Source organism: Falco biarmicus, chromosome 9 (genome assembly GCF_023638135.1).
Source record: "Falco biarmicus isolate bFalBia1 chromosome 9, bFalBia1.pri, whole genome shotgun sequence".
In the NCBI taxonomy this organism is placed as follows: domain Eukaryota; kingdom Metazoa; phylum Chordata; class Aves; order Falconiformes; family Falconidae; genus Falco; species Falco biarmicus.
Genome location: NC_079296.1, coordinates 50,596,617 through 50,613,233, shown reverse-complemented (window position 1 = coordinate 50,613,233; position 16,617 = coordinate 50,596,617). Strand labels below are relative to the sequence as shown.

Sequence of the window (16,617 nt, the reverse complement as noted above, 5' to 3'; positions counted from 1 at the left end):
GTTATTTGCAGTCATTCTGGTCTCTTTGGTAGCACGCTTCTCTTCGTGCTTTTACAGAACACTGGACGTGTGGAGCTCTCAATCTCATCTGTGGCCATCAGATTTTACTCTGATATATATGAAAGTAGTTACACTGAAAAATGGTACCTTGAGTCGTTGTAAATTATAATGTCGAAATTGGTCTCACGGGTGCTTGCTGAGGGCTGGATCCTCGGCATGGGTGTTACTGGTCATGGCGGTGGTATAATTGGAGGCTGTCCAGCGGTGTAAGCAGAAACAGGACCTGTGGAGTGAGTTTGGAGACTGTCAGCTCTCAAATTGTATCTTGCATCAAGTGTTTATGTATATGTCTTTTCTCCTAGGAATATGAAGACTTTCTGCTTTTAAATATTTAGAAATAAAGCCTACCCCAGTGTGTACAAAGGAGTCATTCTTTTTCTGGGTAGCCGGGCTGTGAAGGCCTTTGATGATAGCCAACATTTCAAAAGGGCTCTGACCGCACACATAGGTTGAAGGGTTACTTTGTGAACTGAATAATTAGTTTAGACATACATTTGATAAATAGCAAGCTCTCCCTTGACCTCCTCTTGCCCAAGCTGTGTGTTATCGTTCTGCTGGGTAGCTAATTTTGTCTCTTCCCCACTTGCAGTGCCTTGACGCTGTCCTTGGAGCACCCACTCGGAGCCCTGGCCTGGTGCAGTAACAATGTGTTTCAGTTCTGTTAATTTAGGTCAAATTTCAAAGGACTAATTTAAGCTTTCCACAAGGGACAGCCCAATTCTGTGTCCTGTGACAAACACAGTAGTGCAAAATTGCCTTAAACGTGCGTGTGGGAGGCTCCTAGGAGGAGCAGCAGCAAAAGAGAGAGACCCTCTTTAATGGGTGATGTGTGCTTATGATGGGCTCAGGAGTGAGTAACAAGCTGTCATTTGGGCTTTAACTCAATCACAGCTATTTGCTGGCCCTAAACAAATAGAAATAAACAAATAGAAACACATTCAGTGCAGTAGTACCCAGAACAATACCTTCCTTTTTGTAAAAATGTTGCATAATACAAAGAATATACGCTCATTTTTGGAAAAATGTTGGCAGTCCTTAAAGGTTAATGTCACCTGTGGTCACAGTGCTCCAGCACAGTCCACTTAGAGATCCTTCCTTAGTTGCTGGCAGCCTGCCTGGATCAGGATGTGGAGTCTTGTGAGGTGCTTCCCCGGCTCCCAGGGAGAGAGCAAGGGCTGCAGCATGTGGAGGAGGGGTGGTGGGATGTCCTCTGTCCTATGGGGAACGGTGTGCTCCCCTTCCTGGGGTGCCCCCATGGGTCCTCTCCATGCTGCTGGGACCCCCCGCAGGGTGGTTGCAGGGCCGGTGGGATCCTGCATGGTGGTGATCTCCAGGGGCAGAGGTGATGGAGAAGCACTGGGATGCTGCTTCCAACCTGGTAGGAAGAATAAAGCAAAAAGTTCACCCAGGCTTTCCTTGTTACATGTTTGTTGTCCGTCCCCCCCCCAAGAACAGTGGCTCTGATATCTGCAAGTCATGATTAACAATTTGAACTGATTAGTTGAATCGGGAGGGTTGGTTTTTCGGGGTCTTTTTGTTTTGTTCAAGGAAGGGCAATTATCACAGCCCATTATGGAGGAATGTGACATCCCTACAGCTTTGGGTGAGGGTTGGATGCCCTTTCAGGGATCCGGTTCAGTAAGTTATTTGGCCCAGTACAGGAATCGCTAGCTGAGATTCTGGGGAATTGTACAAGCAGCCAGATTAAATCAGTCTTCATGTGTCCATTCTGCCTTTAAAATCTGCAGTCCTTTAGCAGGGGCATGGTCTTGAGCTGCAAACTAATTGGGCACGGGTAGAGTTGTTATTTACAGTCGGTGTTGATGAGACACTGGGAGTTGGTAATGTGTCAGTGTGGCAACTCTTTTGCAAAGTAGCACAAATAATTGCATGTTTCAGGCTTATCTGCCATACAATTGCAGTTTTTTGAAGGGAGAAAAAATACTAACTTTTAGGAATGTTTTTCCTTTAGTGATTTTTTTTTTTTTTTTTTGGGGGGGGGCGGCGCGTTTGAGCCAGAAGACTCAAAGATACTGAGTTGTGGTGTTTGTGTTGTTTTTTGTTTTTTTTGGTTTTTTTAAACCATTTATATAGATAAACCCTCAAACCAGTGGCTGACTCCAATGGATGCATAGTTTTCTAATTTTAAAATAGCTCTTTCTTGGCAGAGAACTTGCAACAAAATTCAGGCTAGAGTAGCTTTTTTACAGGCAAGTTACAAACCTTTGAAAGCAGAATTTACAATGAAAATGCTGACATCTCCAGTTATGCAAGGTTGTGTCCGCATGAGACGATGGACTATTGTGGCGTTTTGATAATAACCATAGCATAGCGCTTAATGAGCGTATTTCTATATCCAGTTTCCCAGCTTTGGTAGAAATGATCACTTGGCTTTAAACAAATACGTTCAAAGATTAGTGTTAGAATGAATATTTAGTTTAGAAACAGATGGGAACGCAAGAATACTTAAGCATCCCTTTTTCTATCATTAATAGAGAAAACCTCCTTGGTGGAAGTGTCAGATTTTTAAGTGTTAAACATTTTGTGAGTCCTCAAGGTTGAAGCTTTACAGCGAAAGCAGAGACTTTCTTTGAAGCAGCACTCCTTAGCAATATAAACCCGTGGTTTTAAAAGAACCATCACCCACTTAGGCAAGTTACGTCTTGTCTGTTTGTAATAGTGCACCTGGTTTAACTAGAAGAGAAAATTTATTTCAGTGTAGTTAAACAAATGCAAAATTCATGCTGAAAAGACATCAGGAACCCAAAACATGTCTGTAAGGATGAAGAGCCTGGAATTTGGCAGTAGTGTGACTGTGGGTTTGGTTGCCCAGTGTCAGGCTGGGTACACCGGGCTCCCATCGCAGCTGGGCAGGTGGGAGCATCCTCTGCAGAGTCAGTCAGGACGCACAGAGCTGTGTTTGTGGTGCCTCTGGACAACACTTGATTTGGCAAGGAGCCTTCCAGGGTAAAATCATCCTTACAGCGATTTGGGAAGCAATTTGAAATTCAGACCTTTGGATTTAGGTTCAGCACGTGGTGCTGTGTGTCTGCAGCCCTTCTGGGGGGATTTGGCACAGTATGCCCCCAAAATCAGAGGTGCCGCCTTGTAGTACAGGGGACTAAACCAGCTTTTAAACTGATTGAAAGAGAAGTTGGAGCAACTTTGAGTACAGTCAAATCTTAAATAAAGACCAGATTTGCAAAAGAGTGCAGCAGCCAGCAGCTCCTGTTATAATTACAAAACGTGCGCGGGGAGTGCTGAGCTGTTCTGGAAGTTTGGCCTTTCGGGTTTCACTCGGAGTTGAGAGCGTCAGCAAAACTGCGTTGGCATTTACTCCTTGGGGACTGTGCCTCTTGATGAGGACAGTTGCAAAATGAGATGTTCTGTAAGAGGGGTAAATATGTGGTTTTCTTAAAAAACAGCTTATAATTCATATGCCTACTAGTACATCTTCAGGTTATTGTTTCCCAGGTCTTAATTATCACTGCTGTTGGGATTTTTTATGGGTTTTTCTTAATTATTATTGAAAAAGAACCCCATTTTTTTAGTGTGGGGTGGTTTTTTTTGTGTGCGGTTTTTTTTTTTTTTTTTTTTTTTTTTTCCTGGACCTACTTCTGAGTATCAGAGTAGTCAGCACCTGGTATAGAGATGTGTCTCACGGGCTTCACTTTCTGCTGGTTCAGGTCCTTTTGGGCCTTTTGCTGCTTGTCACTGCACAAATGACACGATCCGTATCAAAGAGAGGGACAGAAAGGCAAACTAAGTGCTAGCTGAATTCTACCGTGCCCTTCGCTTGCCATGCTATTATTATTTTAATTGTATTTTTAAAATGACTGTAAGTGAAAGCATTTGGTGAACCTCGGCGAAGCTGAGGAATTGTGAGATCTGACCTACTTTCATTCCCCTCCTCACATGCCGTTGCAAGTTGTGTGTAATTATTGCTTTTCCTCCCCCGCAAAAGAACTGGCTCATCAGTTTGGGACATTAACCGGTGTGGAGCAGCCTCGCAAAGCGCCTTACGGTAGCAAAGACACAAGAACTGAGAGGAGGGGAAAATTCCTTTGTACCAAGGAAAGGGCTTGCATTTATGAGGGTTTACTGGGAAAGGCAATGTGCTGGGGGACTGGAAGGGAGAAAAAGGAGGATGAGAAGCTGGCTGGGGAAGAGAAAATCATATTTTGGCTGTAGTTAGTTTTTTTTCCTCTTAGCTTTTCATGTGTTTCTGCTTTGAAAGGAGTCTTGTGACATGGTAGTTATCACCCGGGGCTTTCTCCCAGGGGGCTTGTGGCTGTCCCTGCGTGGGGTTTGGAGCTGGATGCTGTGGCTGCGCATGCCTTTGCAGGCTGCACTGACCAGGACGAATCTGTAGGGGATTAAGTCGTGGCTGGACGGAACAGAGCTTGATCAGAGTACCATGCTGAAACTTAGTTTTTAAATGTGATAAAAAATTGTGATGTAGAAAAACTGTGTAAGGTTCACAATGCTCTCTCTTTAGCATAGGATGTGGGGGGTACAGGTGAGCTGCTGGCAGGACCGGCAGCTGGGCAGCAAGGGGGAGTGTGCTTTTGTGAGACTCGCTTTGCAAGTTTGTGAAGTTCCCTGCTCAGTGTCTCCATGCTGCAATGTTCAGTTTGCTTCAACAAAAGTAGTATGTTTTGTAATCTGAATGCCACCCAGCGGTTTTCAAAAATCATTAAAAAAAACCAGTTTAAATTTTGAGTAGCTCTTGAGCTTGGTGCTGTTAAACATCGTTTAATCATGAAAAGCAATCCTGTTTAGATATTACAGTGTTGAAGTACCCAGATTTATCTGATATTGTTTACTCACCAGGGTAGCACAGGTATTTTGGACGTTTAGGATTATTAACACGGAGGCTCTGTAATAAATCTGCAACACAGCACTGCTCAGGAATAGCCCTTCTCCTAACGATTCAGAAGCATTTGAGCCATCTTCCATTAGTATGGTGGAGTGCCCAGGAGCCACTGCTGCAGTGAGGAGTGAAGGAGGTGTCTACAAGTTAAAAATAGCCCTTGTCATGTAAATGGGTGTGTGCCACCTGGAAGTGCAGGTAGCCAGCCTAGCTTTTAACGTCAGGACTTGTTCTGCTGCTCTCTCTTTGTCCGCAGGTACCACTGGTGACTATCCTCTGTGTGGAGCTGGAACTGTATTAGCTGTGGTGCCTTTGACTAAATGTTGCTCTCAGTTAAAAGAGAGCCTGATATGCCTTGAAGCTTTGGAGTATTTGGAGAATATCCTATGGTTTAAACGTGTTGTGGATAGGACTTTCAAAATTGCTGAGGGGATGTTTTGGGGATATTGTTTCCATTGACTTTTTTCAAATCCCGCTTTAGGAAGTTGGGGAAGATAAATTTCAGGGGAACAGGCAAGATGAGACTACCAGATGAGCTGCTAAAATTAAGAGGATTTGTATAGTCAAGTAAAAGTGGGACCGTGTACAAAAGAAACAACTGCTGACTTGCTTATAGGGAATCTGAATAGATGTTCTCTGCATCCAGAGCTAACACTCAAACATGAAATTGTGCAATTGTAATTGCACAGTTGTAATTTATTTCTTTTGCATGTTGAGCAGTACTAGTCCAGAGCATGGCCTTTGGCAAACCTGCAAGAAAAAAAACTTGTGTTTTTATGTTTGGATTTATGCTATGTTCTGTTATGTTTTTATGCTGCTCTTGAAATGCAAATAAGGGACCTGAAAAAAGCTACAGATAATCAAGAAAATATTAAACCCAAGAAACCCCCTTTGCAACTAAATATACATGCTCATACCTTTTCCCAAGGCTGTATATCTTACATGGAGCCTTTCCCATGCAGACTTTAGTGCTAAGCTGGACAATGGGAATTGCTTAAATTGCTCTGCATCTTGGTTATGTGCAGAATACAGCCAGGAAGGTTTGATGTGCTGCGGTTGCTGAAAGTGGAAACAATGAGAAAATGATGCTAGTCTTGGATTCTGCTTTTTAGCGAGAAAAGGCTAATTTCAGCTTTTCATTTGAGGTTCTGGCAAAAGGTGATACATTTCCCCTTTGTACTTTATAATACATTACATGACAAGACTTTTCTGTAATGAGTTTGAAGAGTAGTTAATTATTTTTGAGATTGCATTACACGCGTGTTAGGTTTGTGTGGTACTCCCCAGCACTCTTAGCACTGAGACCATCACTCTGCTTCTTTGGGCAGCTGCTGGAGATTCTGACTTGAGCAGAAATGGTCAAGATTTGGTGCCTGGAACTAAAGGTTCAAATCCCTCAGGTGATGGCCTGTAGTTTCTCATCATACTGATGAAATCACAAAGGGCAGCACAATAATTTTAGGGGGATTGGTGTGGCTGCTCAAGGTTGGGGGTGTTCCCTCCCTCCCTGGCTACCAAGTCTTTGTGCAGAAGACATACTGATGCTTTTCTGTTTCTTGCTCTGTCCAGTATCTAAAGGTAAATCCTATGGTGACTGTTGTATAAAGAAGCCCTCATCCTGTAAGGAGCAGACTGTGAAGAATGGGGACAAACAGGAAGAAATTGCAGGGCAGTTCCCAGCAGCAGGAGGTGGCCTTGCTGGTCTTGCTGCTGTTTACTTTGAACTTGGCATGCTCTGAGTCTTCCCTGGCTTGGCTTCCAAAAGCATAAAGCACACAGCCAAGCCCATGAGCATGTGATACTTGGCATTTTTGACGTATGTTGCGTGGTTGTGCAGCCATAACTCAACCATCACAACTATAAAGACAGGTAGGAGCAAGCAGGCTACAAGTTGTAGGAATTTTTAATCTCTGCATGAAGCCCAGACAAGTACAATTCCTTTTTCTTATGAGCAGCCTTCTTCCTTTAACCAGGGGGTGAGACACATCAGCCCAGCTGCTTTGCAGCCATCAAAGCCATGCTGAAATAGTTTGTGCACCTTACCCCATGCTAGCCAACACACTGATGTAGCAGGGGACCTCACGAGGTTTGCCTCCACTGGTTTCTTCTGGGTGTGATGAGGCCCCTGTGTCTGTAGCCAGGGCTAAATGCTGCTTGGGGGCAGTTACCTCAAGGAGTTGCAGTTCTGTAATTGCTCATCTGCCAGAGAGCATTACACAAGGCAGATAGGTGTAATCACGTGGGGATAACTTTTAGGAGCATTTACAGAGCTTTTTTCTTGGCCAGGGGGTCCTGCAAGAGGTGAAACACTCTGCTGCTCATCAGAATTATTTATTTTTCTAAGCCTTCAAAGCTTAGGAAAACAAGCTAGCGCAGTGTAATTTTTTCCCTTACCCATGATCACATTGGCAAGTGTTTCAATTGGAGGAGATTCACTTTTTTTTTTACTATCTTAGTGTATGTAACGCTCAATAGGAGTTGACATGATGCTGGAGGTCGATGCCTGAGCAGGTCAGTGTGGCTGGAAGCTCTACACATGCTAGAGTACCAGACATGTATTATGTGGCAACGCGTACTTCATTTTGCAAATGTTCAGTTCCATGGCGAAAGAATTCTTCTAATTTCCCCCTCCCCCTAGTCTGGTTTCATCTCTTATACCCATCAGATGACTAGGTCCTTATAGAAATAAGGATAACAGGGTTAAAGAAGGTGCCAGGAAAAAATACATCAATTTATTTTGGAGAGTCTGACGCTTAACGTTTAGTGGAAGGCACTGCTTTCAAGTAGAGCAGCCTGGGAGCTTGTTGTAAAGGAACAAGTGAAGACTTAGAATCTGCCACACTTGTGTTTGTAACTGTCATGGGTATCTCTTTGATGCTATGTGTTTGATGACGTTAGTCCTAGATCTTTCTCATCAGATTTGAACAATTAATGTCTTCATACGTTAGAGAGGGGGAAATGATTTCTGCTCTTTTTGGAGTGTTGTAGAGTGACAAGTTGTGTGGTTTTGGGTGTTGGTGTGGTGGTGTTTGGTTTGGTTTTTTTTAGTGTTTTAAAATTATAAAAGGAACTGCAGTAATTTGGAAAGGAAGGTCTGTTATGAGAACAGAGACTTCCTGATGATGCCTGGCGGAGGCAGAGCTGGGCAGAGCTGACAGCTAGCTGGTGGAAACGCAGGACAAATAGGACAGCGGGAATCCGGTGACTTTGGAGGAGCAGATGGAGGAATTGCAAACACTGTTTTGTCCCCCTTTGTATAAACAGACGTGCTTGGCCTTTGTGGATTTGGTTTGGTGTTAGCTAACAGGAGGTAGTCACCATGGCCAGGATGACTTTTAGCATTTCTAAACCGGTGGCCGTTTCTTTTGTAGGCTGCATTTATCATCTATGGTCAGAAGAGGACACGCAACTACTCTTAATATTAGCTTGTCAACTTCAGTTGAGGGAAGAGCCCATCAGCTTGTACCTGGGAGGTGGGAAGGAAGGTTGCAAACCTGACTGAAGATACCTGGGCTTCCTGAGCCGGCACAGAGGCTGTGTCCTGGTGGGAGCGTAAAGGCTTGGGTTTGACTCGCACAGTCATGGGATGGGGCTGTTCAGCTTCAGGCTTAGTTCAGCAGCCCCGTTCCACGTTGCTCATCCAGTGTGGTCTTGCTGGATCTTCCTCAATGAAAACCAAGGAAGAGGTAGGAGAAGCAGGAGGAGCGGTAGGGGTTGGCAGCCTGGCATCCCCTGTGGGGACATTCAGTGTTGCAATGAACCTCTTGGATTCTTGACAGGTCAGGTCTGTTGACCCTTCTGGGCACGCTATGGTGAGTGTTTAGTTATTTACTAAAGCCTTTTGAAGCGAAAGTGGCTTGATGGGGGCTGAGGCTTTTGTGTTACGGAGAGTTGTGTGAGAATCTTTGCTGGGGTTAGCTATTAGCTGATTGTTTAATTATTTGGCTCTGTAACTCAGTAACTAAATGCCTTAAGCCTTAAGATAAGCAGCTCTTTGTTAATATTTTAATAAATGGAGACAAATAATACTATAATAATAATTTTAAACCTAAGGAAATATAAATCTCTCATTTCAGTGACCGAATCTTGAATGAAGCATGATTTGGAATGTAATTGCATGTATCATAAGTATCTGAAACAGAGCATTCAGGGTGTCCCCAGACCTCTGTTGTGGTCGTGGCTTTTATACAAACAGCATTTACTCCATTTGATGGCTGGATGGCATAAACCGTGCTGTGAGACCATATGAGCAGGCAAAGAAAAAGTTCACATCTGTTTACTCAACAGCAGCTTGGTTTTCCATGGCAGTATCGTTCAATAGCTCCACCTATAAAGTATAACTACATTGTGTGCACCACTTTTACAAAGGAGGATGTAGCTGAGAGCAGACAGTGGCAGAAGCAACATGCCCTCCCTTGTCCCCCGGCGTTCAAGAACACCACCAGAAATCTTGCACGTGCCTTTGTTGCTTGTTTGTTTGTTAAGGGGTGATAGGCAGGTGTTATTCACATCAGGTAATGCCCCTTCGCAGTAGGAACTATGCCACAATTATAGGATTTGCAGAAGAACGTTCTTAGAAAGTAATCCCGTGCCGCCTTGCCTTAGCCGTGCAGAGCCTGCCCAGCGAAGGGCTGATTTACAGCTTTCGGTGGTGGCTGAAGGATACGGTTTCAAGGCAGGAGTTCAGGGAGAGCTGGAGGAGCGTGGATGTGATACCAGATCGTCAAGCCTTGCTTTGTGCTGCAGGCTCTGCAGGGCTATCTCCTCCTCCCATCTAGCTATTTGACGAAGGGAAAATTCAGAAGGGTGCTGCTGAAAAAACTGGCGGATGGGTGCTAGTGAGGGCTGAGCAAACTTGCAGCCGTATCTCTCTGGTACCATCAAAAGACATGGGAGTGGGGAAAGAATCCTGATGTCAGCCTCGGGGGAACCATTGATTTGATGGCACAGCATGTACATGAGTTCAAAATTTGTCCCTGAGTTTCAGAACAGTGCAAAAATCCTTGTGCAGTATCCTGGAGAGAGAGTTAACTTTGCAGCGTAGGTTGTTTATGTGCTGCCGGGAATTTTTTAACAGTTTAAACTGGTTGATTTTAGCAGTGAGGCTGTTGGGTGGACTTGTGCCTCAGAATCCCACCTGTTCTCTGTTTGCTTTTGGGCACCATTTCAAACCCACACTGGAAAAAGTTTATAGGCAAACATTATAAAAAGTGACAGTCTTAAGTGCTGCTACATTCTAGTTTGGCAACACAAAGGCTTACCTGAAATAACTCACTGTTTCCAAACATGACTTCATTATTTCATGATACTTTGTGCTGTATCTTCCCTGATACTCTAGAGAGACACAAATGGGAGAGGATAATATTTACCAAATGCTAATACATATTTGAAACTTGTTTTTCTTCAGTATGCTCGTCATTTTCCTTGCAAAATGATTTTTTTGGGGTCATTTTGAAATCAATTGCAGCTTTTTGAATTTGGATGTGCATTTGCGTTGACTCAGTGTAAATTTGGGGACAGTAGTTCAGAAAGAGATGCAATCAAAGAGGGAAGGTAGAAAATTACTTTCCTTGTGTTGGTATGGGAACAACAGATCTGCCCAGGAGGATGCCGTAACCTGTGTGACCATCCTTCGAGGTTCCTGGCACTCGTCAGCAAAAGCCACTAATGCACTTAAAGGAGGGTTGGGTGATCTTCACCCATGGTGGCTTTTAAAAAGTTTAAAGACATTTTTAGACTCCAGTATATTGTTGGCACAGTTAAACTCTGTAAAAGAAATTCTCTTTGTGGGTAGAGCATTACAAAGAAGTCTTAAAAACTTAAAAGTAAATTAGCTAGCTGGCTTCAGTTACCTTTTTGAAAAATTATTTGACAGTTGAATCTGAATTAAAAAGAAAAATCTCAAGCAGACTCAAATATAGTCATTACTGTTACAAAATACACGTAGAAAGGAACCCATGCTCCTTTTGGAAATTAGGTTTCTAACAGCATAGTGTAGTACTCAGCGAAACACCTGATCTGTGGATTTGTGACTGTATCAGGAAGACTGAGTTAGTTGGAGGAGTATAAAGCTGTATTTGTAGCTTGTCCTAGACTTTGAGATGGAACTTTGCATACTAGAAAGTTTAGAGACCTTGCTATAAAATCAAAATCCAAGAATCTTTACAGTCTCTGTAATTGGTCTTGTTTAAGTGGTTTTAGGTGCTTTTCCTGGCTACCATCTTGGTGTGATGCGTGTGTCAAATCTGTTTGAAAAAAGCTTGTTTACCCTGGGGAAGAAGCCAGGAGAAGCTTTACTTGCTTTGCAAGGGCACATCCCTGGGTCTGTTCTCCCTTTGCTTCAGGCAAACTTCCACTGAGCTCCCTGAAATTACATGAGTCCAGGATGACTGGGAGGAGACACCGGGCACGCTATTTTCAAGTACATCAGTATAACCCAATATTTAAACGCCCGAGTGTCCCGCTGTGGTGGCCACTTCTGTGACTCGTAGAATCATAGACTGTCTCCAGTTGGAAGGGACCCATAAGGGATCATCGAGTCCAACTCCCTGCTCCTTGCAGGACTACTGAAAACTAAACTACTGACAGAGCTTCAGCGCTTCCAAACTCCCATCCACTGGCCAGCTCAGATGTGACGCCTGTTTCAGACTTCTTTGTTGAAAGTGTGATACGAATAACAACACCACCATTCCCCGAGGATGAGGAACATGGGTTTCAGGGTTTCGGTATTCTTAGAAGCAGGGGTGGACACTGAGGAGGCACCTACTTTAATATTCCCTGAGACTCCCCAACAAACCAAAAGAGGCGTGTGTTTTATTTATGTATACGCACAGTGGCGCACAACTGGTGCCTGCGCAGGGAAGGATGTGTGCCGGGGAGCAGCTGTCTGCGTGGTGTGACCCTCCTCATGAGCAAACAGAAGGTGCCATCGTGTTTCTTTATTTACGGTTCACACTGGCCTTGGCGAGGCCAAGAGGCTCGTGGGAGAGGGACGCTGTGGTTGCAGGGAAAAGCCAGTTAACAAAAGCAGTCCCTATATCTGGCACAGCTCGAGTGCGTCATAGGTGTGCCGAGCCATCCCGCTGCCCCCTGCAGAGATGCTCCCGAGTGCCCAGGCTGCGGTTCCCTCCCCCCTGCTGAGAACCAGCCTTGGAAAGGGGCAATGAAGCTCTAGTAACTATAGGCAGATGTAGTTTTCCAAGGATGTTTTTTTGGAAAGAGGCTGTGGTTTGACATTCTTCTCATTATTTGGTTACAAAAGGGAACTGATGGATGAGCCGTTCTTCTTTTGAACTTGTGTACGCTGCGACTTGGAAAGCTTTGCTTGTGTTCCCAGGTTTCTGCTGTATTCTGCTCAGGAGAGGCTGTGAAATAAGAAATGAAGCAAAAAAAAAAAAGAAAAAGTTACTGTCATTGGGAGCGGAGTAGGCAGTGTAGAAGTCCAAGTGTAGAGGCTTGAGAAAGGGTGCAGGGAGAAAAATAAGAACATTGTATGTGCTGTGTATAGGAACTCATGTTTATTAACTTAGTTTTAGCAAGGGTTTTTTTGACCGTCCTGTTCTTCCAACACAGCTCCCTTCAGTTTGGTTTTTTTTTTTTTAAAAAAAGAAGCAACTTATAAAATAAGATGAATCATAAAATTGTTTGAATCATAGGCTCAAATGCTAAGATATAAAACTGAATTTGCTTTTTGAACTCCTCCTGCCTTCTCCAAAATCTTTGAAGCCCCCAGGTGCAGCATCACTCATCTCCCCAGAGTTGGCTCGCTGTGGCCAGTAAGAAGGGTTGTGCCCTTGCACGGCACTCGGAACAAGGCACGTGTCAAGACACCGATCCAAAGGGAGCGAGCTTTGTTTGTGGTTAACTTCTTGAAACTAAAGCCTACCCCATACCTGCATGTGGTTCAGTTTTATGAGACAAGTTGCTGGGCTAATCTGGATGAAACTTTTTTTTTTAACATAACTTGATTTCTGTGGATGAAAAGGGCCTTCACTGACTTTTGTTGGAAATTCTCTCCTTTCCATTCTCTTTCTTCTTTTTCCTCCTTCCCTTCCACCTTCGCAGAGCCACCAACCAAATACCAAATCTCTCAGCCAGATGTATATTCAGCACTTCCAGGAGAACCGCTTGAGTTGCGCTGTCAATTGAGAGACGCCGTCATGATCAGTTGGACTAAGGATGGGGTCCCTTTGGGGCCCGACAATAGGACAGTGATTATTGGGGAGTACTTACAAATTAAGGATGCTACACCCAGAGATTCAGGCCTCTATGCTTGCACTGCTGCTAGGACCCTAGACAGTGATACTCTGTACTTCATTGTAAATGTTACAGGTGAGTGAGTTAAACATAGGTTTTTGCATGTAGAAGCTGTAAAATGTCATATAAAGACACGTTATGATATAATGTGAAATGGTCCACTCGGGCACAGCCAGTTGAGCTGAGTTCTGTAGTTATTTCAGGTATTTTCCTCCTTGTCTTGACCCTGAAATGGACTCAGTTTGTATATACTCTTTTTACTTCACGGGATCTATAGTGATTAACAGCTGCTGAAGAGCTCTCTGTGCTATGCCGCTGTGACAGGATTAAATTAGACAGAGTTGCTGTGATGGTGATAAAGCCGGTAGAAAGAATACAAGCTCTGCCCGCCCCCCCCCCCCCTGCCCCGCATCAGAAGAAGAAAAGGGGTGTCCTACATCCTTTAAGTTTAGAGATAGCTCACTCTGGAGACACTCAGTTCCGTTCAACTGAATGTCTTTAAGAAAAATAAAAACTGTAAGCGGAAAGAGACTTTTGGAGTTAGCAAGCTCCCTTTGGAAACTTCGTAGCACTTCAGGATTGTTAGCTAGTTTTGTTAGCATTTTATAAGAATGACACACATGCTGTGGCTGGATTTTCTTTTTCTACAGCTTCTGCACAGCTAACATAACATCTGTTCTCCTTGATAGATATTCTGTGATGTAGCATATTGGTTTATTTGTCTGTAGAAATTGGCTGGTTTAAAGACTTGATTATTTTTGATGTGCAGATGCCCTTTCCTCTGGGGATGATGAAGATGACAATGATGGGTCCGAGGACTTTGTGAATGACAGCAACCAGATGAGTAAGTAACGGCGATCTGCCAGAAGTCACTAGCAAGATCCACGTGGAAAATAATGTCCCGTCTTTTGCGCTCCTGCCTTCAGAGCTTCTTGATTGTTACTGCATGGGCTGTCAAATAGCGGTATCTTTGTCTTTCTCCATTTTTCTGTTTCACATAGTTCGTAACTTGGAAAAGAAAAAGAAAAATAAACTAATATTCCTCTAAACATGCTTTACTGGTCTGTACTTTCTTTCTCCCTTCTTGCTAGCATTTCTGCAGTTTCCTTTCTTACTGAACTGAAGTTCAGTCTTTGTCTGATTTAGACTCTCACAGATGAACTAACTTTCCCTGAATCTGAGCTGCAATTTAACAGAAGAAACAAAGATCCAACTCGCTTTGTTAAAAGGTGGTATGGAAACTTTAAAAATAAAATTTAGTTGTAATGAGGTAAATCCTTCAAGCCTTAATCTCGGCAGAAATCTCCCCAGGAAGAATGAATTTGGACACAATGAGGTTCTTTTATCTGCAAAGGACCTCAAGGTTTGTTGCAAAGAAAGCAATCCAGCACTAAAACCACATTTTTATGTTACTTATGCATGATGAAAATGGGCTAAAAGAGTCTTAAACCTATCTGAATGTTAAACTTCAGCCCCTTTAGAGAATTTGGAAAGCTATTAATAGGTTCTAAATAGAGCAGTTGCTAAGAAAAAAAAAAAAAAAAAAGGTAAAATTCATATTGGTTCCTTATGCCCCTATGCACTGTTGCAAAATCCCCTCGGTGACTGGTAGTTTGCTAACGCTCGTGCTGTGTAAAGTCAATAACACACAGAACACAGAAATCCTTCATGGGAGGTGTCAGCTAGTTACCAAACGTGGTAGCCAGGTAGTATATTTGCTCCTCAGCCTGGTTGGTAATGGGCAGCTATACTGTATGCTTGAAACACTCATGCAGATGATAAAGCATGGGCCTGATTTCAGCTCCCCTAGTTAGTTACTGTTGTATATGACTGCCCCGGTCTGAAGCTGTGAAACATTAGATGCTATTTAAAGTGATATAAGTTCTGAGCTGCCTGTTTGGCCCCTGCCATCTGTTAGTGTGATTAACCCGGGTTGATTCACAGGTGCAGCTTGAAGTGGCTGAGATTAGGCAGCTGGAGGCTGCTTTGACAAAGGAATGTGGTGGCCAAGATAATTGGCCAGTTTGGAAAAGGGACACTGCTCTTAAAAGAAGTTGTCTAGGGAAAACCCACCAACCCAGGCAATGCTAGTGTTCCCCTGAAAAGGACTCGTGGGTAGAAATTCCTTTTAGGAAATGCCCCTCTGTCTGTTATTGCTGTAGAGGTTTATTGGTGTTGGTCAGAAAAAGGCTTGCGATATTTTTGGCGTGTTAGCAAAGACTGCTTCTGGACTGTGCTGGTGGCTTTGGTGATTCATAGTGAGCACAGATAGCTTTGGATATATATATATTTATATATATGTAAAAATATTTTTTATACATATTTTGTGCCTATAGCAAGGAGAAAAAAAGCAAAGGGCCTGATCTCAAGGCAGCTGTGCTCTGTAACAGGGTGGTAACCATTCCCACCCTTTCATGCAACAGGGAGATGTACCCAGTGGTGTCCCCTGTAGCACCAGTGATGCTCGTGTAATATGAGCTATCATTTTAAGCTGCTGCTAATCAATCTTGATTCAGGAGCTGGTGAAAGGCCATTGACAATTTCCGTCTGCCAGGGATGGGGTGTGTACTTCAGCGGGGGTCAACCACACTTTCCCTGCTCAAAGTGAAAGACGCCTCCAGAGCGTGAACGTTTAAACATCTCGGATGGCAGGGAGAGTGCAAACTCTTGCCGTGTAGAAGGAAGGAAACTGCAAGAAGAGAGATTGCTCCCAAGCAGAGCCTTGTACAAACAAGTCCTCATGAGATCGCCCTTTGCAAGGTGCCTGCAAACTGCTGGGGCTTCTTGCAGGCTGTGGATGGGAGCAGGGAGCGGCGCAGCCTTCCTCCTGGTCTGTGAATGCTGGGTGGGAAGAGCTGTAACCGGGAGAACAGTCGTGGCAACGCATCCCTGCAAGCAGTCTGTTTTCAATGAAAAGTTGCATCATAGTAACTCGGTTGGATTAATGCAATGTTGCTGAAAGAGAGTTGTGATTTGGCAAGATCAGAGCTGGATGAAAATTAGGGGTGGGACTTGGTGCGGTGCTTTTGCAAACCACTGAAGCTTGTGGATCTAGTGTCTTCTAAGCCTTCCCGTCAGTATTCCTCTTCTAGATTTTATATCGCATCCAAAAGGCCACGTCTAAGTCAAGATGCGGTGTTGCAAGACAGGTTGAGAAGTGAGTGAGGAGCGGAGGGGTACGCTATGTCCGCCCTGAGCGTGCCACGTGGCAGACAGCGGTGTGCAACGGTCCTCTTCTACCTTCTCCTGCCTGTGATGGGCAAAGCCTGGGAAAGTCCAAGACCTCACCGGAGCCCCTGGCTGCTGCTCTTTGAGAGAAGTTTTGAAGGGTTTCCTGCACCATGGTTTGAGCTTTGCAGATCTAAAACAATTTAACTGATAATTTACATACAAATTACAGCTGCGATCATTAAGGATAAGCAATGGAA

The 16,617-nt window shown here is 43.9% G+C and overlaps 1 protein-coding gene across 3 annotated transcripts in view; it reads left to right on the top strand.

The window, feature by feature from the left end:
- FGFR2 (fibroblast growth factor receptor 2) overlaps window positions 1-16,617 on the top strand; it is an 85,642-nt gene that overhangs the window by 5,196 nt on the left and 63,829 nt on the right. For 2 of the 3 annotated variants that reach the window (XM_056352140.1, XM_056352139.1), the window contains exons 3-4: window positions 12,998-13,264; window positions 13,959-14,033. The exons of the other annotated variant lie outside the window; for it this stretch is intronic. In XM_056352140.1, coding sequence (XP_056208115.1) covers window positions 12,998-13,264; window positions 13,959-14,033 — 342 coding nt within the window. The remainder of the gene's footprint in view (window positions 1-12,997; window positions 13,265-13,958; window positions 14,034-16,617) is intronic. 3 annotated transcript variants of the gene reach the window in all.